At 46.0% G+C, this 25,528-nt stretch overlaps 1 protein-coding gene across 2 annotated transcripts in view; it reads right to left on the reverse strand.

Moving 5' to 3' along the window:
- Positions 1-18,895, reverse strand: part of LOC110508232 (uncharacterized) — a 34,140-nt gene extending 15,245 nt beyond the window's left edge. The window contains exons 1-3 of one of the 2 annotated variants that reach the window (XM_036966882.2): positions 17,225-18,895; positions 13,942-14,253; positions 4,295-4,587 (exon numbers count right to left, since the gene is read on the reverse strand). In XM_036966882.2, coding sequence (XP_036822777.2) covers positions 4,295-4,587; positions 13,942-14,228 — 580 coding nt within the window. In that variant the 5' untranslated portion in view covers positions 14,229-14,253; positions 17,225-18,895. The remainder of the gene's footprint in view (positions 1-4,294; positions 4,588-13,941; positions 14,254-17,224) is intronic. The other variant, XM_036966883.2, reaches the window with a different exon arrangement.
- Between the last annotated feature and the right edge of the window lie 6,633 nt (positions 18,896-25,528).

The raw sequence follows: 25,528 nt of genomic DNA on the forward strand, positions 1-25,528 counted from the left end.
GAGAGGATGGAAGTTCAACATGTAGCTAGATGTAGAAGGCTAATGTTAACTAGCTAACATTGCCCATGAAAGGAAGTTAGGCTAGCGAGCAAGCATTTTAGCCAGGTAGCCTAGGACAACAAAAACTAAAAGTGTACAGTATGACAGTGTGATACTGAGTTAACATATTTTTTCTACTTGCACACACACACACACACACACACACACACACACACACACACACACACACACACCAGAACCATGGAAAGCCACATCATATATAGATTACATTGACTGGACTAAATCGTTTTTGTTATATTTTACTTGTCACTGTATTAGACTAAGCAGAGGTGTTTTGATCATGTTTAAATGTTGAAGTTGAAATAGTGCTGGAATAGGGGAGGCAGCTCCTGTTTTCTTTGAGACTCGACGTGGTTGGAAATCAATAGTTGTTTCATGGTCCAAAAATGTCAGAAACATTAACTTGTTAGACCATGCTGTAGGTCATGTAACTGTTCGTTACATGCAATATGCTTTGTGGACTTCACCAGACAGAGGTTGCTCTCCGGTTTTGTGATGATACAAAGGTGTGGTTGAATTTATTCTGCCACTGTGTGTTCTTATTGTCTTGGCCTTAGGCATACAGTGCCTTCGGAAAATATTCTGACCCCTTGACTTTTTCCACATTTTGTTATGTTACAGCCTTATTCTAAAATTGATTAAATAAATACAAAGCCTGAGCAATCAACACACAATACCCCATAATGACATCACAATACCCCATAATGACATCACAATACCCCATAATGACAAAGCGAAAAAAGGTTGTTAGAAATTTGGGCAAATGTTTAAAATAAAAAAACAGAAATGCCTTATTTACATAAGTATTCAGACCATTTGCTATGAGACTCGGAATTGAGCTGTTTCCATTGATCATCCTTGAGATGTTTGTACAACTTGATTGAAGTCCACCTGTGGTAAAGTCAATCGATTGGACATGATTTAGAAAGGCACACACCTGTCTATATAAGGTCCCACATTGACAGTGCATGTCAGAGCCAAAACCCAAGCCATGAAGTCGAAGGAATTGTTCATAGAGCTCCGAGACAGGATTGTGTCGAGGCACAGATCTGTGGAAGGGTACCAAAACATTTCTGCAGCATTGAAGGTCCCCAAGAACACAGTGGCCTCCATCATTCTTAAATGGAAGAAGTTTGGAACCACCAATAGTCTTCCTAGAGCGGCCGCCCAGCCAAACAGAGCAATCGGGGGAGAAGGGCTTTGGTCAGGGAGGTGACCAAGAACCCGATGGTCACTCTGACAGAGCTCTAGAGTTCCTCTGTGGAGATGGGAGAACCTTCCAGAAGGACAACCATCTCTGCAGCACTCCACCAATCAGGCCTTTATGGTAGAGTGGCCAGACGAAAGCCACTCCTCAGTAAAAGGCACAGGACAGCCCGCTTGGAGTTGTCAAAAGGCACCTAAAGACTCTCAGACCATGCGACACTAGATTATCTGGTCTGATGAAACCAAGATTGAACTCTTTGGCCTGAATGCGTCGCGTCTGGAGGAAACCTGGCACCATCCCTATGGTGAAGCATGGTAGCCTAGTAGTTAGAGTGTTGGGCCAGTAACTGAAATGTTGCTAGATTGAATCCCCAAGCTGACGAGGTCAAAATCTGTCGTTCTGCCCCTGAACAAGGCAGTTAACCCACTGTTCCTATGCCGTCGTTGTAAATAAGAATGTGTTCTTAACGGACTTGCCTCGTTAAATAAAGGTTAAATACATTTAAATACATTTAAAATGGTGGCGGCAGCATCATGCTGTGGGCGTGTTTTTCAGTGGCAAAGATGAACGGAGGAAAGTACAGAGAGATCCTTGATGAAACCCTGCTCCAGAGCGCTTAGGACCTTAGACTGGGGCGAAGGTTCATCCTTCCAACAGGACAACGACCCTAAGCACACAGCCAAGACATGACTTTGGGACAAGTCTCTGAATGTCCTTGAGTGGCCCAGCCAGTGCCTTGACTTGAACCCGATCGAACATCTCTGGAGAGACCTGCAAATAGCTGTGCAGCAACACTCCCCATCCAACCTGACAGAGCTTGAGAGGATATGCAGAGAGGAATGGGAGAAACTCCCCAAATACAGGTGTGCCAAGCTTGTAATGTCATACCCAAGAAGACTCAAGGCTGTAATTGCTGCCAAAGGTGCTTCAACAAAGTACTGAGTAAAGGGTCTGAATACTTATGTAAATGTACTATTTCATTATTGTCTTGTTTTTTTACATTTGCGTGTTTTTGCTTTGTCATTATGGGGTATTGTGTGTAGATTGATGAGGGAAATAAACATTGAATACATTTTTGAGTAAGGCTGTAGCCTAACAAAATGTGGAAAAATTCAAGGGGTCTGAATACTTTCCGAAGGCACCGTATATATCACAGTGTCAAGGCATATGAACTAACAGGTTATAGAGTAAACAACACAATTATCACAACTCACTGGCTTCCCCAGTGATTTTACCTACGCACTGCTACTGGCCGCCCCATGGCCCTAAAGGCAGCCCCACGACCCTAAAGGCAGCCCCACGGCCCTAAAGGCAGCCCCACGGCCCTAAAGGCAGCCCCACGGCCCTAAAGGCAGCCCCACGGCCCTGAAGGCAGCCCCACGGCCCTGAAGGCAGCCCCACGGCCCCGAAGGCAGCCCATGGCCCCGAAGGACGCCCCACGGCCCTGAAGGCAGCCCCACGGCCCTGAAGGCAGCCCCATGGCCCTGAATTCAGCCCCATGGCCATGAAGGCAGCCCCATGGCCCTAAAGGCAGCCCCATGGCCCTGAAGGCAGCCCCATGGCCCTAAAGGACTCCCTATGATGAAATAAAAGTCTGTACGCACATCCAACATCCAATGATTATAACAAACATTGGCCACCTGGGCTGAAAATAAATGTAGGCCTACATAAACATCATTTATGGCCATCAGGAGCAGTGGGTTTGAATGACCTGAGCAGAGCCACACTCACTAGAAGACAATGTTTGATTTGTTCATCCACATGGCTGGACTCAACCTCATGTACACTGGACTCAACCTCATGTACACTGCACTCAACCTCATGTACACTGCACTCAACCTCATGTACACTGCACTCAACCTCATGTACACTGCACTCAACCTCATGTACACTGCTCTCAACCTCATGTACACTGCACTCAACCTCATATACACTGCACTCAACCTCATGTACACTGCACTCAACCTCATGTACACTGCACTCAACCTCATGTACACTGGACTCAACCTCATGTACACTGCACTCAACCTCATGTACACTGGACTCAACCTCGTGTACACTGCACTCAACCTCGTGTACACTGCACTCAACCTCATGTCCACTGCACTCAACCTCATATACACTGCACTCAACCTCATGTACACTGCACTCAACCTCATGTACACTGCACTCAACCTCATGTACACTGCACTCAACCTCGTGTACACTGCACTCAACCTCGTGTACACTGCACTCTGGCTGCTCGGCTCATTCAATCTCACTGCTGCTGACGTTTAATTTGTTTACAGCTTAGCCCTTAGAGACTGCATGGATTCTACAAGGTTTTCGAAAGCATTCCACAGGGATGCTGGCCCATGTTGACTCTAATGCTTCCCACAATTAAGTCATGTCCTTTGGGTGGTAGACCATTATTGATACACGGTAAACTGTTGAGTGTGAATAACCCAGCAGCGTTGCAGTTCTTGACACAAACCGGTGCGCCTGGCACCTACTACCATACCCTGTTCAAAGGCACTTAAATCTTTTGTCTTGCCCATTCACCCTCTGAATGTCACACATACACAATCCTAATCTTCATTTATACTGATTGAAGTGGTTTTAACAAATAACATCAATAAGGGATCATCGCTTTCACGTGGTCAGACTATGTCATGGAAAGAGCAGGTGTTCATGATGTTTTGTTCACTCAGTGTACACCACCCGGTGCATATTGGGTCGTTTTTTTCTGTAGTTGAATAGAATGTTGGCTTAGTTTTGTGTTGTCGTGTAGTTTGTTTTCCTAGCTGTGTGGTACACAGCATTATTTAGCTGTGTAGTTTGTTTTCTTAGCTGTATGGTACGCATCATTATTTGTTGTAGTTGTGTAGTATTTTCCTGTGATTGTTGGTTGTTGCATAATGGTCTTGTTTGTTTGCGTAGTTGTGCGTTAAGTAGCATCTCTCATAGCGGTTTAGTAGGCCTGTCTTCCCCTAGCTACTTGAGTTACAGGCTATGTTTGCGTATCTAGTCTCGTTGTTCAACACTTACCATCCGAATTTACCCTGCAGCCCCTGCAGACCAAGGTGGGGCTGTGCTCCACTGTCTCAGAGGAAATGCTCAGCTTGGTAGCCGGGTCCCTCCTGGGTTTGGGTGGGGGCTGCTTACGGGAGGTAGGGCTGCCCATCTCCTCCTCCCCACCATCGTTACTGCCCCCGCCCACCGAGTGTAGTGACTGGGAGCGCACGGCAAAGCCCGGCCCGCAAGCAGGCTGCGGGGGGGCTGGCATGGTCATGGAGCCCATGTGCAGGTGCTTCTCCTCGGTCACCACCTCTTCGCCCATCCTGACAGAGAAAGAGAGAGGGAGAGAGAGAGAAATGTTTGTTATGATACATGACGAATGGCTATACTATTGACAGCATCTTGACTGGCTGCATCACTGCTTGGAATGTCAACTACTTAGCATCCGACCGCAAGGCGCTACAGAGGGTAGTACGCACGCCCCAGAACATCACTGAGGCTGAGCTCCCTGCCATCCAGAACCTCTAGACCAGGTGGTGTCAGAAGAAGGACCAACGTTTCGGCATAAATGCTTATTGAGGAAGGCACAGTGATGCTGAAACGTCTGTGTTTTACCCAATAAATTACTGGGAGTTTATATATACACTACCATTCAAAAGTCTGGGGTCACTAGGAAAAGTCCTTCATTTCTCAGAACAAGAATAGACTGACAAGTTTCAGAAGAAAGTCCTTTGTTTCTTGCCATTTTGAGCATGTAATCGAACCCACAAATTCTGATGCTCCAGATACTCAACTAGTCTAAAGCCCAGTTTTATTTCTTCTTTAATCAGAACAACAGTTTTCAGCTGTGCTAGCATACAGTAGTTGCAAAAGGCTTTTCAAATGATCAATTAGCCTTGTTTAAAATGATAAACTTGCATTAGCTAACACAACGTGCCATTGGAACACAGGAGTGATGGTTGCTGATAATGGGCCTCTGTACGTCTATGTAGATATTCCATTAAAGATCAGCCGTTTCCAGCTACAATAGTCATTTACAACATTAACAATGTCTACACTGTATTTCTGATCAATTTGATGTTGTTTTAATGGACCAAAAAATGTGCTTTTCTTTAAATATATTTATAAACTGGGTAGTTTGAGCTCTGAATGCTGATTGGCTGACAGCCATGGTATATGAGACCGTATACCATGGGTATGACAAAACATGTATTTTTACTGCTCTAATTACATTGGTAACCAGTTTATAATAGCAATAAGGCACCTCAGGGGGTTTGTGGTAAATGGCCAATACACCACGGCTAAGGGCTGTATCCAGGTACTCCGCGTTGCTTCGTCAGAACAACCCTTAGTCGTGGTATATTAGCCATATACCACACCTCCTCTGGCCTTTTTGCTTAAATATAGAGTGTGCGACTGTCTTTATTTAATTTCATAACACTCAAAAAGAGTAAACAGATGTAGTTAGTTACTGTGACAAAGATGTATCTTTAAAGGTGGAATCTGCATTAGGGGGAAACAGCGCCAATGGCCCACCGCTGTTATTGTTTTATCATGCAGCGTGGTAAAACAACAATCTGTACATATTGGTTATTGTTTTATCATGCAGCGTGGTAAAACAACAATCTGTACATATTGGTTATTGTTTTATCATGCAGCATGGTACAACAACAATCTGTACATATTGGTTATTGTTTTATCATGCAGCGTGGTAAAACAACAATCTGTACATATTGGTTATTGTTTTATCATGCAGCATGGTACAACAACAATCTGTACATATTGGTTATTGTTTTATCGTGCAGCATGGTAAAACAACAATCTGTACATATTGGTTATTGTTTTATCGTGCAGCATGGTAAAACAACAATCTGTACATATTGGTTATTGTTTTATCATGCAGCATGGTAAAACAACAAACTGTACATATTGGTTATTGTTTTATCATGCAGCGTGGTAAAACAACAATCTGTACATATTGGTTATTGTTTTATTATGCAGCATGGTAAAACAACAATCTGTACATATTGGTTATTGTTTTATCATGCAGCGTGGTAAAACAACAATCTGTACATATCGGTTATTGTTTTATCATGCAGCGTGGTAAAACAACAATCTGTACATATTGGTTATTGTTTTATCATGCAGCATGGTACAACAACAATCTGTACATATTGGTTATTGTTTTATCATGCAGCATGGTAAAACAACAATCTGTACATATTGGTTATTGTTTTATCATGCAGCATGGTACAACAACAATCTGTACATATTGGTTATTGTTTTATCATGCAGCATGGTACAACAACAATCTGTACATATTGGTTATTGTTTTATCATGCAGCATGGTACAACAACAATCTGTACATATTGGTTATTGTTTTATCATGCAGCATGGTACAACAACAATCTGTACATATTGGACTCTTCTATCACACGTGCGATGACGTCAGAGGGGAAAACTCTGTGTTTGTTGTTTGCACTAACTTCTTGGTTGTTGTAATATCTCTAACAGAAGTGGCTGTTTCACCATGAAGGATTCCAGCTTTAAAAAACTTAAAACATCAGTCCTTCCCTCTGGAATAGCACACAGTGGTCTACTGGGATGTGTGTGTGTGTGTGTGTGTGATAATGCACCTAGTCTCTTTGTGAAGGCTCAAATGATGGAAGCGACCAATAATGAGAACCACATTGGTGCCAATCAGCCGAGAGAAAATCTCTCTGTGGGTTGCCATTGATTTGTGTTTAACTCTGCGCACGGTTAGCTCAGCGCTCCCAAAACCCAGAGGCCCAGAGACAGATTGGAAGTCCCCCACTCCAGCCACCGTCAATCCCCCTTTAAATACAAGGATGATTGGTCTGAATAGAGCGGCTGTTGTGGCAGGGTGGGGCTTTTGACAGTCACAGGACTGTACTGGCCAGAGAGTACAGAGTAGATTTCTGACTCTCACTGCCAAATGGTGGAGACTTTAGCGTCATTTAGCGTCAAAACAAAATAGCCAAACAACTATTGTCTCTCCAACAACACAACTAGGGCACTTTTTGCATATGCACACACCAACTCACACAGTGGCCACTGAAACTGCTGTGCGTCGTCCACACTGTGTTGAATATGTAATTCCTTCTCAGTGCATCTTTCTCAGTTGGCGCTCAAGTACAACTCAAACATGTAGTTCAACCCTGTGGGGTTAAGTCCCAGAGTTTATCCAGTAATGACATACAATAAATCAATACTATAGTCCAAATAAAAAAGTAGTTGTGACATTTAAGTGACGATTTGTGCTCACAAGTGCTTGGATGGGTGGTTGTGGGTGAGCGGAGGTGTTTGGGTGTGTGTGTGAGACTTTGCTGACTCCCACTGACTCTGAGCCAGCTGCTGAGCTGGGGGTTGGGGGGGTCACTGGTCAGGGGCTTAACTTTGCCTAGCAACTGGGTATCCACGGACACCAGACACAAAACCAGCCTCCGGACTGCTCCACATAACAAACGCGTGCACACCTCAAACATACTCAGGAGACTACAACTCCCAAGTCTCAAACTCCCATCTGTAGTCCTTAACCCGCAGACCTCCCTTGAGTGCTGACATATAACGGCTACCGTCCTCCAGCTGTCAAACTTATCACACATATCACCTGAGGATTCCCAAGACCTCAGGGCATCAATCACGACAGTGGAGCGCTACCAGTCATACCCATGATAGATGTGGCATTGAACTCGCATTTTTTCAAGATCAGGAAGAGAAAGAAAAATCCCACGGCTCTCCGTGTGTATTCCTGTTTAAGCCTGGTGCCCAGAGGAGATTTGCACTAGCTGATGTTATGTAGCCCAGACAGTGGACATTTTCAAAACACTCTCTTTGCAAACTTTTATATTGTTCTTTTTTTAAATCATAAAACACACTAAACCTGGTCTCTGAAAGGCAGGAGTTGTTTTCCCCATGTAGTAAATCACATCACGTAGCTTTTGCACTTTAATTAATCAAGTCTGCAGAAATTATCATAATAACCTACATAATAACATGAACCTACATAATAACATGAACCTACGTAATAACATAAACCTACATAATAACATGAACCTACATAATAACATGAACCTACATAATAACATGAACCTACATAATAACATGAACCTACGTAATAACATAAACCTACGTAATAACATGAACCTACGTAATAACATGAACCTATGTAATAACATGAACCTACATAATAACATGAACCTACGTAATAACATAAACCTACGTAATAACATGAACCTACGTAATAACATGAACCTATGTAATAACATGAACCTACATAATAACATGAACCTACGTAATAACATAAACCTACGTAATAACATGAACCTACGTAATAACATGAACCTACGTAATAACATGAACCTACGCAATAACATTAGAATTTGAAAAAAACGTCCAGGAAATATGGAAATGTGGCTTTACATGAACAGGGTGGTACTTAATGTCAAGTGTTTAACTGGTGGAGTTATATATAGGATATTTACCAGTGATTGGCTGGACCACAGATCACAGGTGCACTTGGAACAGTTGGACGGAGGGTTGTCATTGGGCAGTTCTGGTTTTGTGTAAATAGGCTACTTGAGTCTTTATGGGACATGGAACGCACAACACGACACCAACAAGTGATAGAACTGGGTTTATGTATGTGTGTGTGTGTGTGTGTGTGTGTGTGTGTGTGAGACAACAAACACAGTGATATGCACAGACTTTTTCCTCACACACACACACACACACACACACACACACACAGTTAGTTTGTTTGTTGGTGTTGTATTGTGCGTTCAAACGGAGACTCAAGTGTTGACCCAGAACCAGAACTACCCAGCTACAACCCTGTGTGTATATCCCTGTGTGTGTGAATAACTACTCCTTCAGATACAAGGAAAACACCAATGGGATGGCAATACACGCAGGAAGAACCTCCTCACTCAAACCGACGTGGTGATCTGATTGGCCTGTGGCTGTTCCAGCTGTCACCAGGCAGAACACATCTCCTGCTAGCAAGCAATTCACACTTAATCTCCTTCTAACAGGGTTTTTTTTCTCTGCCCCTCCTCTCTTTCGGTCTCCTGTTCTCTCTCTATTTTCACCTCTCTCTCCCTCCGTCAGCTACTGTAAAAATGGGTTGTCTCATTGACCTACTAATAGGCCTCATGAAAAATCCAGCTATCATTTCATATTCTTCCTCTAGCTACTGGGCATTAATATTTTACATTGACAACAGCTGAGAGACGGCTAGAGAAATATCGGGACACTAGATATCACTTTCACCTCCCATGGAATCGACACAGAGTTAGGATGACAGACTCGCTTTTTGGTGTGCTAACTTTTGCCGTGTGTTTTGAGTGAAAAGTTATACGAGTTTGTTCTACACTCCATAACAAAAAAAACGTTACATCATATGACTGAAGGACCTAGGATTTTGCGCTTGAAAACGTGGACTTGCTCAAATAGAATTTGCTCATAGACATGTACTCGTATAAACAGTGTCGTGAGTATACAGATAACGAATAGAAAAAAAGGACACAGCTGACACCCCTCTATAATATTAGGAGTCAACTGCAGTTGGAGTCAGCTTTACTATCAGAACAAGTGACTGAATGACCATAAGCTTTAAGGCTCTGCATACACTCAACAATCTCAACAACATTTGCAGAGCTTACCAGTGGGGTATACCACAAAGCAGGTTCAATGAGTTAGCCAGCTAAACGTGCCTAAACAGTCTGAAATATTACAAGTTATTGTTTTGAAGATATACTTGAAATGGGTACGGTATAATTGACTCAACAACTAAAAAAAAAACATATCTAAGTTTAGTTTTCTTATTGAATCAGAAAATCAATAGTTATTTGTGGTTATTTATCAAAGCTAGCTGGCTAACTCATTGAGCCTGCTTTGTAGTACAGCTCTCAGGTGAAAGCCATCAATACCCTACGAGGTTTAAGATAACAAGGTAACCAGACATCATTGATGCCACAGCTGATGAGCGATGACTGTTGCAGCTCTGAAAACATATCTCTCAGATGTTGCAGAGACTTTGACAACATGTAGAAAGGGAATCTGTCGCGGAACTCTCCTTCCACTGTCGGCATGTAGCATTAGAAAGCACACACAGACACACACACGCAGACCCCACCAGCTCTATATCCACGGAGTCTGCTATGATCTATCACTGGCGAACCACACACTTCGACTCCACAGCGCCTACTTGTTGACACACAACCAAGGCTTGTGGTCTCCACGTGCTGCCCGCTTGCTATTCGCTGAGCTTTCAGATGCCCACGTGGTGCGCCTGCTTGCTATTCGCTGAGCTTTCAGATGCCCACATGGTGCGCCTGCTTGCTATTCGCTGAGCTTTCAGATGCCCACGTGGTGCGCCTGCTTGCTATTCGCTGAGCTTTCAGATGCCCATGTGGTGCGCCCGCTTGCTATTCGCTGAGCTTTCAGATGCCCACGTGGTGCGCCCGCTTGCTATTCGCTGAGCTTTCAGATGCCCACGTGGTGCCGCTACATATTCGCTTTCATCGGGACAGAGAGCGAAAGAGGACAAAAAAACATTTGCAAGATGTTCCAACGTTTTGTAGGACTGTTTTATAAACACAATGTATCAAACGACTGAAATGACCGACTTTGTATGCCTGGTTTTGAGTTTTGGATCACATATCTTCCATCATTACCCAGTTAACACGTATGTAACGATTGTCGTTGGTGGAATAAGGTGAGGACCAAGGTGCAGCGTGGTACATGTTCGGCATTTTATTAAATATAACTGAACACCAGATAACAAAAGGCACAACTGAACCAGCTCCGTCAGGTGCAACACACACTAAACAGAAAATAACTACCCACAACTCATAGCGGGAAAACAGGCTGCCTAAGTATGGTTCTCAATCAGAGACAACGACAGGCAGCTGACCCTGATTGAGTACCACACCCGGCCAAAAACAAAGAAATAGAAAAACATAGAAAAACGAACATAGAACGCCCACCCTAGTCACACCCTGGCCTAACCAAAATAGAGAATAAAAAGCCTCTCTATGGCCAGGGCCTGACAGTGTAACCTTGCCTATAGTTCTGTTGATAGGTCCTATGTTAAAAACAACTATACACAAACCACACACTTAGTGTATTTATATCCAATAGTGAACGTGGGCTCATTCATCGATTTTATGATCACAATCCCCCTAATTCTAGCCTGGTCCCAGATCTGTTTGTGCTCCTGTGGCCGCTGTCATCTGTTTGTGCTATCTTGCCAAGTCCTATGGTCCTATGGCTATACGACACAAACAGACCTGAGACCAGGCTACCCTAACACTACTCTCCAAATCAGAAGTAGAGCAGGCTACCCTAACACTACTCTCCGAATCAGAAGTAGACCAGGCTACCCTAACACTACTCTCCACATCAGAAGTATACCAGGCTACCCTAACACTACTCTCCACATCAGAAGTAGACCAGACTACCCTAACACTACTCTCCAAATCAGAAGTAGACCAGACTACCCTAACACTACTCTCCAAATCAGAAGTAGACCAGGCTACCCTAACACTACTCTCCATATCAGAAGTAGACCAGGCTACCCTAACACTACTCTCCAAATCAGAAGTAGAGCAGGCTACCCTAACACTACTCTCCAAATCAGAAGTAGACCAGGCTACCCTAACACTACTCTCCATATCAGAAGTAGACCAGGCTACCCTAACACTACTCTCCAAATCACAAGTAGACCAGGCTACCCTAACACTACTCTCCATATCAGAAGTAGAGCAGGCAGGGACAACCTCTAGCCAAGGACAAGTCCTAAATAAGTCAGGAAGTGACAAATTAACTCTACTCCCTAGAGAGGCTTGCGCCAACCCACTGGCACCCCAAAATATGGCAATATGCCATAGTCAAAGAGATACACACACACACACACACACACACACACACACACACACACAACCCGTTAACACACACACACAACCCATTAACACACACACACACACACAACCCATTAACACACACACACAACCCATTAACACACACACACACACACACAACCCGTTAACACACAAACACAACCCATTAACACACACACACAAACACAACCCATTAACACACACACACACAACCTATTAACACACACACACACACACAACCCATTAACACACACACACACACACACACACAAGAAACACATACATTACACAGACTCTTTCCTCTCTGCAGTATGTGTGACGACTCAACAAGTCAGGTAATGACATTTGACCAACGCAGCCAAGACATGGCTTCAAATCAGAATGAAGGGGACATCTGAAGACTCTGGTTACATGGCATGGTAAAACATCCATGGCTGCCTTGGTACAATGCATCAACTTAAACCTGTGACTTTACAGGGATGCAATGTATTAGTGGATCTAGGTATAACTGGACAAGCATGCGGTGTGTTGAGGTGTGGGTGTGTTGAGGTGTGGGTGTGTGTGTGTTGAGGTGTGGGTGTGTGTGTGTGTGTTGAGGTGTGGGTGTGTTGAGGTGTGTTTGTGTTGAGGTGTGGGTGTGTTGAGGTGTGGATGTGTGTGTGTTGAGGTGTGGGTGTGTTGAGGTGTGGGTGTGTGTGTTGAGGTGTGTGTGTGTGTGTGTGTGTTGAGGTGTGGGTGTGTTGAGGTGTGTTTGTGTTGAGGTGTGGGTGTGTGTGTGTTGAGGTGTGGGTGTGTTGAGGTGTGGGTGTGTGTGTTGAGGTGTGGGTGTGTGTGTGTGTTGAGGTGTGGGTGTGTTGAGGTGTGTTTGTGTTGAGGTGTGGGTGTGTTGAGGTGTGGATGTGTTGAGGTGTGGGTGTGTTGAAGTGTGTGTGTGTGTGTGTTGAGGTGTGTGTGTGTGTGTGTTGAGGTGTGTGTGTGTGTGTGTGTGTTGAGGTGTGTGTGTGTGTGTGTGTTGAGGTGTGTGTGTGTGTGTGTTGAGGTGTGGGTGTGTTGAGGTGTGTGTGTGTGTGTTGAGGTGTGGGTGTGTTGAGGTGAGGTGTGGGTGTGTTGGTGTGTTGAGGTGTGGGTGTGTTGAGGTGTGTGTGTTTTGAGGTGTGTGTGTGTGTTGAGGTGTGGGTGTGTTGAGGTGAGGTGTGGGTGTGTTGAGGTGTGTGTGTGTTGAGGTGTGGGTGTGTTGAGGTGTGGGTGTGTTGAGGTGTGTGTGTGTGTGTGTTGAGGTGTGTGTGTGTGTTGAGGTGTGTGTGTGTGTGTGTTGAGGTGTGTGTGTGTGTGTGTTGAGGTGTGGGTGTGTTGAGGTGTGTGGGTGTTGAGGTGTGGGTGTGTGTTGAGGTGTGGGTGTGTGTTGAGGTGTGGGTGTGTTGAGGTGAGGTGTGGGTGTGTTGAGGTGTGGGTGTGTTGAGGTGTGGGTGTGTGTTGAGGTGTGGGTGTGTTGAGGTGAGGTGTGGGTGTTGAGGTGAGGTGTGGGTGGGTTGAGGTGAGGTGTGGGTGTGTTGAGGTGAGGTGTGGGTGTGTTGAGGTGAGGTGTGTATTATAAGGACTTTCTCTGATGCTTTGTTACATGGCACGTTATTGTGAGAAGACCTCACGAGTATGACGCAACATCTCACATCTATAGACAAGCATGACCAGTCTGTACGTGTGGATCATTTCTCAAAGTGTCCTGTAGGTGTATGAACGCATTTTAAGACTCCTACCTTTTTATGGCTTCTTCCTGATTTCTCTTCTTGTCCTGTTTCTCCTGTAGGTAAACCCTGTTCCTCTCATTCCTGCCGTGGTCCAGGTTCTGGGAGACCAGCCCGTTGTAGGTTCCTAGTCCACTATCTTCAACATCCAGTTTCTGGGAGACCAGCCCGTTGTAGGTTCCTAGTCCGCTATTTTCAACATCCAGGTTCTGAGAGACCAGCCCGCTGTAGGCTCTTAGTCCACTATCTTCAACATACTGGACAAACCTCAGAGTTTCTTCCTGTTTGGAGCTCATCATTCTTCACAAGCGATCCGACAACCTTCTGGAAAGCATAATAAAGAAATGTTAATGACATCGTGGCTCAGTGACGTTTCTGATGTCTGGTGGCTGGTTTCTGGTTGCTGTGTCTGGTGGCTGGTTTCTGGTTGCTGTGTCTGGTGGCTGGTTTCTGGTTGCTGTATCTGGTGGCTGGTTTCTGGTTGCTGTGTCTGGTGGCCTGCTGGGTTTGTTGCCTGTAAAGGGTTGTTAGTATCTGTGGCAGTTGTTGGTCGAAGTTTCATCAGTATCCCCGGAGCTGTACAATGCAAACCCTGGGACTGCGGTTGAAAATTAGCCGGCTGGCTAAAACCGGCACTTTTACTGAAACGTTGATTAATGTGCACTGTCCCTGTAAAAATACTCAAGCGCACAAACAATTCTGGAGGGGTCCACTATCTAGTCGGTTTTTGTCCTAACTGTTTTCTCACTCTCTGATAAATGACTTCCATTGATAAAGAACTTACTGATGAAATAAGAAAACCAAATGACACAGTAGCTTTAGGGCAACAACAGTACTGAGAAATCCTTTAGAGTCATGCACCACGAACACAGGATATCACACATTGTGGTACTGATCGCATTTATGTGCATTCCTGGATTTACACAAAGAACTGCTGCGATTCCTGATCAAATGATCGGGCTTGTGCTTTTATCTGATTCTCAAAAAAATATGATTCTTTATAGGATTCCTCCACAAACACTTGTGCGTCACAGACGAGCTGCGTGAATTGGAATGCTCCATTGAAAAAAATACTTTCCCCTGACGTCAGATCAACTGCGATCCCTTTGATTTCTTGCTCTCAAGTGAGGAGAATGAACGTTGAACATGACACTGTTTACAGCCACATTCAAACACATCACTGATTTAACACTGTTTACAGCCACACCACTGAGCATCTAATGATGTGTTGTGGGATTCAATGTGTGTGTGTGTACCGGTAGGTGTGTGTAGATGCAGAGTGTATACCATGCTGTTTGAGGGAGTGAATGTGTGTGTGTGTGTGTGTTTATGTGTGTATGTATATATATATATATATATATATATATATATATATATATATATATATATACTGTACTGTATATATATGTGTGTGTGTGTTTGTTTATGTGGATGTATATATATATATACTGTCTCGCCATGAATAACCTGGGTGTTGGGGTTAGTGGGTTTAACTGCATGTGGAGCAGGCGGTTCTGTCTCCCCATGAATAACCTGGGTGTTGGGGTTAGTGGGTTTAACTGCATGTGGAGCAGTCGGTTCTGTCTCTCCATGAATAATCTGGGTGTTGGGGTTAGTGGGTTTAACTGCATGTGGAGCAGGCGGTTCTGTCTCTCCATGAATAACCTGGGTGTTGGGGTTAGTGGGTTTAACTGCATGTGGAGCAGGCGGTTCTGTCTCTCCATGAATAACCTGGGTGTTGGGGTTAGTGGGTTTAACTGCATGTGGAGCAGTCGGTTCTGTCTCTCCATGAATAACCTGGGTGTTGGGGTTAGTGGGTTTAACTGCATGTGGAGCAGGCGGTTCCGGTTCGCTACAGAGACTACTCAGTTTTGAATCACTGTCACAGACAGACAAGAGACAGATGGCAGTGGTATAATTACAACTTGTAGCTGTTAATACTGCACAAATGTACATCAAAGTCTAAGTTTATCGTTGGTGCTCAGGCACAGAGTGCTCTTGCAGGATTCAAAACTCTACTGGAGCTGAATTAAGCCTCTGTAATCCCTGTGAACCTGCATCGCTGCACTCAGCTCGTTTATCACATTGTTTTTCAATGAAACCTTGCAGCCGTTTGTCCTCCTCTGGTCTTACACATATTTTCTCTTTCTTTCCTCTCTTCAAATCAGATAAATCTTTGTTTACATACCCTACATTACTCATCTCATATGTATATACTGTACTCTATACCATCTACTGCATCTTGCCTATGCCGTTCTGTACCATCACTCATTCATACTCATTCATATATCTTTATGTACATATTCTTTATCCCTTTACACTTGTGTGTATAAGTTTTGAGTAGTTTTGGACTTGTTAGGTTAGATTACTTCTTAGATATTACTGCATTGTCGGAACTAGAAGCACAAGCATTTCGCTACACTCGCATTAACATCTGCTAACCATGTGTATGTGACCAATACATTTTATTTTATTTTATTTGGATCTGTTGGAGAAGCTCTCAATCTATTCTGTTGTTCTGATGCTAACCTACATCCCCTCTTTCCCCTTCTCCTCCCAGCCCTCTCCTCTCGTTGTTCTGCAGCTCTGACGCTAACCTACATCCCCTCTTTCCCCTTCTCCTCTCAGCCCTCTCCTCTCGTTGTTCTGCAGCTCTGACGCTAACCTACATCCCCTCTTTCCCCTTCTCCTCCCAGCCCTCTCCTCTCGTTGTTCTGCAGCTCTGACGCTAACCTACATCCCCTCTTTCCCCTTCTCCTCTCAGCCCTCTCCTCTCGTTGTTCTGCAGCTCTGACGCTAACCTACATCCCCTCTTTCCCCTTCTCCTCTCAGCCCTCTCCTCTCGTTGTTCTGCAGCTCTGACGCTAACCTACATCCCCTCTTTCCCCTTCTCCTCTCAGCCCTCTCCTCTCGTTGGCTGCAGCTCTGACGCTAACCTACATCCCCTCTTTCCCCTTCTCCTCTCAGCCCTCTCCTCTCGTTGGCTGCAGCTGTTGGTTCTCCGAGCTGCAATTTTCTCAAAACAGAAATGACAGCGGCACACTATGTCCGTATCTAGGCAACGGTGTCACACGGGAGAAGGGGATGTTCTCGATCGGTGTCAAAAAAATGTCACTGCCGGCGCACTCATTATACAGAGGATCAGGTAACAAAGGTAAATCCTATTAACTCAATGGCACTGCTAGGGAAAGGTGTGTGTGTGTGTGTGTGTGTGTGTGTGTGTGTGTGTGTGTGTGTGTGTGTGTGTGTGTGTGTGTGTGTGTGTGTGTGTGTGTGTGTGTGTGGTGGTACTTACAGTAGAGCTGTGTCCCTGCTGGCTTGAGGAGGGCCAAAGCAATGTTCTCCAGGTGGGTCCAGTGCGAGACGCAGAACAACTCAGACAGATCTCGGAGCACGTGTACAGAAAGCCACTTCAATCCACAGGGAAGCCCAGTAGCCATTGTACGCTCCCAACAGCTGGGCTTGCTCAAAGGAGTCCTCCAGGGCCAAGGCGGTGACAGGGGGTAGCGAGGCCTGTCGATGCCCAGGCCAGTGCTCCCTCCCCTGGGTAGCCAGAGAGACCCAAGGCCCCTGTCCAAACAATGCTATACTCCAACCCAGGAGCCAGCTTTACACTCATCTGCACACACATGGACAGACCCTACCAGCATCACACACATGGACAGACCCTACCAGCATCACACACATGGACAGACCCTACCAGCATCACACACATCGACAGACCCTACCAGCATCACACACATCGACAGACCCTACCATCATCACCCACACATGGACAGACCCTACCAGCATCACACACATGGATAGACCCTACCAGCATCACACACATAGACAGACCCTACCAGCATCACACACATGGACAGACCCTACCAGCATCACACACATTGACAGACCCTACCAGCATCACACACATAGACAGACCCTACCAGCATCACACACATAGACAGACCCTACCAGCAGCACACACATAGACAGACCCTACCAGCATCACACACATGGACAGACCCTACCAGCATCACACACATAGACAGACCCTACCAGCATCACACACATGGACAGACCCTACCAGCATCACACACATAGACAGACACTACCAGCATCACACACATAGACAGACCCTACCAGCATCACACACATGGACAGACCCTACCAGCATCACACACATCGACAGACCCTACCAGCATCACACACATGGACAGACCCTACCAGCATCACACACATCGACAGACCCTACCAGCATCACACACATCGACAGACCCTACCATCATCACCCACACATGGACAGACCCTACCAGCATCACACACATAGACAGACACTACCAGCATCACACACATAGACAGACCCTACCAGCATCACACACATGGATAGACCCTACCAGCATCACACACATGGACAGACCCTACCAGCATCACACACATAGACAGACACTACCAGCATCACACACATGGACAGACCCTACCAGCATCACACACATGGACAGACCCTACCAGCATCACACACATAGACAGACACTACCAGCATCACACACATAGACAGACCCTACCAGCATCACACACATAGACAGACCCTACCAGCATCACACACTCCTTTTGACATGCAGACTGAACACACACTCCGGCGGCTCCTGGTGGGTTTCTGTCTGAACCGATCCGATGAACTCTTGGCTGTCCGGTTGTGTGTGACCCTCAGATGCAGTTAGTATCCGTAGTTGAGAAGCAGAGCGGTGTGTGTGTCAGGGGGGTGTTCAGACGGATCATCTCTCCGCTGTCTCTCTCATCAACACAGAAATCCACTCCACTAGCCTCAGCAGATGAGACCAGGCTTTATGAGCACGGATCACAAAGAACACGCCTACTCTACCTTCCTTCCTCCCAGCAAATCTCCTGCCTGCCTCCCTGACTCTCTCTCTCTCTACTAGTATCTTTCTGCCCCCCCATCCCCTCTGCCTCCCTGATTCTCTCTCTCTCTCTCTCTCTCTCTCTCTCTCTCTCTCTACTAGTATCTTTCTGCCCCCCCCCCATCCCCTCTGCCTCCCTGACTCTCTCTCTCTACTAGTATCTTTCTGCCCCCATCCCCTCTGCCTCCCTGACTCTCTCTCTCTCTCTCTACTAGTATCTTTCTGCCCCCCATCCCCTCTGCCTCCCTGACTCTCTCTCTCTCTACTAGTATCTTTCTGCCCCCCATCCCCTCTGCCTCCCTGACTCTCTCTCTCTCTACTAGTATCTTTCTGCCCCCATCCCCTCTGCCTCCCTGACTCTCTCTCTCTCTCTCTACTAGTATCTTTCTGCCCCCCCCATCCCCTCTGCCTCCCTGACTCTCTCTCTCTCTCTCTACTAGTATCTTTCTGCCCCCCCATCCCCTCTGCCTCCCTGACTCTCTCTCTCTACTAGTATCTTTCTGCCCCCATCCCCTCTGCCTCCCTGACTCTCTCTCTCTCTCTCTACTAGTATCTTTCTGCCCCCCATCCCCTCTGCCTCCCTGACTCTCTCTCTCTCTCTACTAGTATCTTTCTGCCCCCCCCCCATCCCCTCTGCCTCACTGTTGTCTTTCTGTCTATTTATCTGCTTTATATGGCCGCACTGCACTCACTGTGTGTGTTTTTCTCTTTCCAGCACCACGGAGAGTTCTCTTACCAGCAGCCTGGGTAGGTGGGTTGGAGAAGAGGGCGAGGGTGGGGTGGGGGGTGGGGGGGGGGGGGGAATCGGTTCCTCCACTATTGCCACGGTGTGACCTTAATAAACACAGCCTCCTCTCCCCCCCCCCCCCCCCCCCCCCCTCCCCCAGCTAGTAAACAAGACTGGGATACACACAAAAAAACACAGCACAATGAATTCACTGAGTTACATTCACATGCATGTGTTCACACATGCATACCAAACAACAAACAACTACTCTGTATGCACAAATGCAACAAAAACAACGAATGCACATAGACAACATTTCAGAAAGCACAGAAAAAAATCAACACATTTGCAGAACACAGCATCACCCTCCATGCAACAATTTAAGCACACTGCACAAAAAAAAATAAATGCTGTTAACGCTGAAACATCCCTGGGGCAACGCAGACGAATGTACCCAAAGCAGTTAGAGTTAGTGTTGTTGTGTGTTTGTTATGGGATGCTGCTGCTGCTAGCTCTGTGTTTACAGTATGACTATCCGACATTGCTTTCCTGAAGGGAATACTATCTAGTTGTTTGTGTGCTGGGAGGGTTGGGTACGAGGCGTGGGTACGAGGGGTTTGTACGGCTGGATTAACACTGAGAACACAAAGGGATTAGGGGAGTAGCGATCTGTTGTTTTCATCAACCCTACCTTTCGCCCCTCCCCTAACTTTCCCCTCTCCCTCGGTCCCCCTCCCTCGGTCTGTGTTGGGACCAAAAATGAGCTGACAGAAGCAGGCGGTGGTGGAATTTAGGTTGGATTAGCAGTGATTTAGGGATGGCAGAGCAGGTAGGGGGCAGTGGAGGAGAGAACGAGTCAAGGTTAAATGTCACAATAGTGAGTTAGAGATCAGTGTCAATTGAGTTAGTTATAGGGAATTGGGGGGATACCTAGTCAGTTGTACAACTGAATGCATTCAACTGAAATGTGACTTCCGCATTTAACCCAACCCCTCTGAATCAGAGAGGTGCGGGGGGGGCTGCCTTAATCGACATCCACGTCTTCAGCACCTGAGGAACAGTGGGTTAACTGCCTTGTTCAGGGGCAGAACGACCAATTTTCATCTTGTCAGCTCGGGGACTCGATCCAACAACCTTTTGGCTGCTTTCTTAGTAGGCTACTTATAGGTGTTACTGGCCCAACACTCAAACCACTAGGCTACCTGCCGCCCTAGTTTACATGTTAAAGATCTATACAGAACATGAGAAAGTAAATCAGCAGTTGAGAGTTAGTTTAGTTTTAGTACCCTTTTAGCCCTACAAAAAGGAGCCAGAGTAAATGTGGAAAGATGTGTATATAGGGACTAGCTTTTGTAAGTACAGTATGGTTCAGTACCCAGTACTACAGTATGGTTCAGTACCCAAATACTACAGTATGGTTCAGTACCCAGTACTACAGTATGGTTCAGTACCCAGTACTACAGTATGGTTCAGTACCCAAATACTACAGTATGGTTCAGTACCCAGTACTACAGTATGGTTCAGTACCCAGTACTACAGTATGGTTCAGTACCCAGTACTACAGTATGGTTCAGTACCCAGTACTACAGTATGGTTCAGTACCCAAATACTACAGTATGGTTCAGTACCCAGTACTACAGTATGGTTCAGTACCCAGTACTACATTATGGTTCAGTACCCAAATACTACAGTATGGTTCAGTACCCAGTACTACAGTATGGTTCAGTACCCAGTACTACTAAGAAAGCAGTCATATTTGAGGGCTAAGTACTCTCTCAACACATAATTTGTAAATAACATCCTATAGTTCCAGACTCGTATTACTACTAGTGGATGTAATCAAATCAAACTTTATTTATGCAGCACATTTCAGACATGGAAGACAACGCAATGTGCTTCACAGGAAAAAAATGAATAAAAAACAAGTAAAAGAAAGAAACTGAAATATTAACTACTGAAGGAATTTACCAAGGCCTCGTAACTTTTAAAGGGTTTATACATTGTGTTATGATAAACTGTAAGGTCTCCTCTTTAGGAAACCTCTGTCTGTGTGTGTTAACACCTGTGTTGAGTGTTGTGCCCTTCAGACACTATCAGAAGGCTGAAACCACCTACGCTCAGACTCCTCCTGTCTGGGCCCCACCGTGGTTGTCTGAGGTTCTGAGAATATGACTGGTTTACCGAGAACACAAGGCTGCCGCAGGCCTGATGAAAACGGCCACCTGTCAGAAGATGCTTAGACTCGTTCACCTTGTTATGGTCCTATACTTGTGATGAAAGGTAAAGTTTCGGTCAAACCCACTCCTGAGCTTTTAATTGCTGACAAGATGGTTGCTGTTGTCAGGGGGAGGTTAGATTTATTAACATGTTGTTGCCAGGGAAAGCCAGGCAAGGAGGACTGGGGAGGCTATAAGTTACAGGATATCTTAGACACTTTGCAGAACCTGTGGAGAGCTATAAGTTACAGGATGTCTGTAACATCCTGTAACTGATGTAACTGATGAATATTTCTTTAACTTTATTTTACTAGGCAAGTAAATTAAGAACAATTTCTTATTTTCAATGACAGCCTAGGAACAGTGGGTTAACTGCCTTGTTCAGGGGCAGAACTACATATTTTTACCTTGTCAGCTCAGAGATTCGATCTTGCAACCTTTCAGTAACTAATATTGATCTGCTAATTGGCAGATTAGCCAGTCACTCTAACCACTAGGCTACCTGCCTCACCTAATTGACCAACGCTACACAACAACCATAAGATGATAAACTAAAGAATAACAAAAACTGAAAGACTAAAAAGTACCCTAAGGAAAAGAAAAGCTAAAGAGGTGTGTTTTAAGATCTTTTAAATATGTCCACAGTTTCAGCCCCCCTCAGGTTCTCTGGCAGAGGGCTGGAGGCATAGTAACTAAAGGCTGGGAGCATAGTAACTAAAGGCTGGGGGCATAGTAACTAAAGGCTGCCTCTCCATGCCTCTTGGTCCCCTCAGGTTCTCTGGCAGAGGGCTGGGGGCATAGTAACTAAAGGCTGCCTCTCCATGCCTCTTGGTCCCCTCAGGTTCTCTGGCAGAGGGCTGGGGGCATAGTAACTAAAGGCTGCCTCTCCATGCCTCTTGGTCCCCTCAGGTTCTATGGCAGAGGCTGGGGGCATAGTAACTAAAGGCTGCCTCTCCATGCCTCTTGGTCCCCTCAGGTTCTCTGGCAGGCTATTCCAGAGGGCTGGGGGCATAGTAACTAAAGGCTGCCTCTCCATGCCTCTTGGTCCCCTCAGGTTCTCTGGCAGAGGGCTGGGGGCATAGTAACTAAAGGCTGCCTCTCCATGCCTCTTGGTCCCCTCAGGTTCTCTGGCAGAGGGCTGGGGGCATAGTAACTAAAGGCTGCCTCTCCATGCCTCTTGGTCCCCTCAGGTTCTATGGCAGAGGCTGGGGGCATAGTAACTAAAGGCTGCCTCTCCATGCCTCTTGGTCCCCTCAGGTTCTCTGGCAGGCTATTCCAGAGGGCTGGGGGCATAGTAACTAAAGGCTGCCTCTCCATGCCTCTTGGTCCCCTCAGGTTCTCTGGCAGAGGGCTGGGGGCATAGTAACTAAAGGCTGCCTCGCCATGCCTCTTGGTCCCCTCAGGTTCTCTGGCAGAGGGCTGGGGGCATAGTAACTAAAGGCTGCCTCTCCATGCCTCTTGGTCCCCTCAGGTTCTCTGGCAGGCTATTCCAGAGGGCTGGGGGCATAGTAACTAAAGGCTGCCTCTCCATGCCTCTTGGTCCCCTCAGGTTCTCTGGCAGAGGGCTGGGGGCATAGTAACTAAAGGCTGGGGGCATAGTAACTAAAGGCTGCCTCTCCATGCCTCTTGGTCCCCTCAGGTTATCTGGCAGAGGGCTGGGGGCATAGTAACTAAAGGCTGCCTCTCCATGCCTCTTGGTCCCGTCAGGTTCTCTGGCAGGCTATTCCAGAGGGCTGGGGGCATAGTAACTAAAGGCTGCCTCTCCATGCCTCTTGGTCCCCTCAGGTTCTCTGGCAGAGGGCTGGGGGCATAGTAACTAAAGGCTGGGGGCATAGTAACTAAAGGCTGCCTCTCCATGCCTCTTGGTCCCTTCAGGTTCTCTGGCAGAGGGCTGGGGGCATAGTAACTAAAGGCTGCCTCTCCATGCCTCTTGGTCCCCTCAGGTTCTCTGGCAGAGGGCTTGGGGCATAGTAACTAAAGGCTGCCTCTCCATGCCTCTTGGTCCCCTCAGGTTCTCTGGCAGAGGGCTGGGGGCATAGTAACTAAAGGCTGCCTCTCCATGCCTCTTGGTCCCCTCAGGTTCTCTGGCAGAGGGCTGGGGGCATAGTAACTAAAGGCTGCCTCTCCATGCCTCTTGGTCCCCTCAGGTTCTCTGGCAGAGGGCTGGGGGCATAGTAACTAAAGGCTGCCTCTCCATGCCTCTTGGTCCCAGGCTTTGGGATAGTTAAAAGGCCAGAGGACCTGAGGGACCTACTGGGAACATAACTTAAAAGCATGTCTGACATGAATTGGGGTGCACAATCGTGGATTTATTTAAAAACCAAAGAAGAATTTTAAAACTCACAGGCAGTCAGTGCAGAGACCTTAAAAAAACCTTGTTGTTTTTTTTTTTTTTACTGTAAAGGAAATATCAGCCATGTTAATAGTGTCGCCCTCCTCTGTGGGAGGGGGGGGGGTCAGGGGTCAAAAGACAACTACTTCCAGATGTCAGTGTTGCAGCACACAACAGTTCACAGAGGATTTTATGATGCTACTGTGTTTTGAGATGTGAAGAACGTGAATAACGTAGTCCTGGTTTAAAGGAGCACTCCTCAATCTATGTTTCTGCCTACACTGAGCCCCTAACAATGAACTGTTTGTACTGTAAACTGAGGTCAGGGTTTTGGTCGGCGTAACTGCCACTGAGGTAGGCTATGTGAATTTTGTTGTCACCACCGCCCTACCAAAATCGAGGAATAGAAATAGAGGAGTGCTCCTTCAAGGATGTTCATGTACTTACAGAAGTGTAGATTTAAGTGATAGGAGGTAAGCATTGCACATTGTTGATTTGGGTCATTGATTTACAGTAGACCTCATTAGGACAACTAATCAGGGGTGTCCCAATATTGAATTTACAGTACTCTAGTGTTTTTACAGTTCAGCCAAGCACGTAATGATTTAAACTAGTATTGATCTGCTAATTGGCAAATGATGTGGCTATTAGCCAGTCAATAACAAAAGAACGAAAGAAGCAAAATCATTTGGAACAGTCATCACACGTCAACATCAACTTGCATGTACATTTAAGGTACTGTACACAAGACCATTGACATGTAGTGGAAACCGACTGACGTGTCGGGCTGTTGATTCTTTACAATGAAGCTTCATAACTAGTGTCAATAGTTTGTTTGTGTGTAGGAGAACACACAGAACGTCTGTCTGGTAGGAAAGGCTGCTTTTCTCTCCACATATAGACAGTGTTCAGGTGAGGATGAGGAGTTGAAGATGTTCCTGTTGAAGATGTCAGATTCTCATTAAAGTTTCAGCGCAGCTTACTTCCACCCCATGTACACGGACACCTGACATACCGGAACACACACACACACACTAACCGAAACACACACACACACACAAACCGGAACACACACACAAACCGGAACACACACACACACACAAACCGGAACACACACACAAACCGGAACACACACACAAACCGGAACACACACACACAAACAAACTGGAACACACACACACACAAACCGAAACACACACACACACACACACAAACCGGAACACACACACAAACCGGAACAGACACACAAACCGGAACAAACACACACACACAAACCGGAACACACACACACACACCAACCGGAACACACACACACACCAACCGGAACACACACACACCAACCGGAACACACACACACACAAACTGAAACACACACACACACCAACCGGAACACACACACAAACCGAAACACACACACACACACAAA

This window comes from Oncorhynchus mykiss, chromosome 28 (genome assembly GCF_057628025.1).
Source record: "Oncorhynchus mykiss isolate SJ-2025 chromosome 28, ASM5762802v1, whole genome shotgun sequence".
NCBI lineage: Eukaryota > Metazoa > Chordata > Actinopteri > Salmoniformes > Salmonidae > Oncorhynchus > Oncorhynchus mykiss.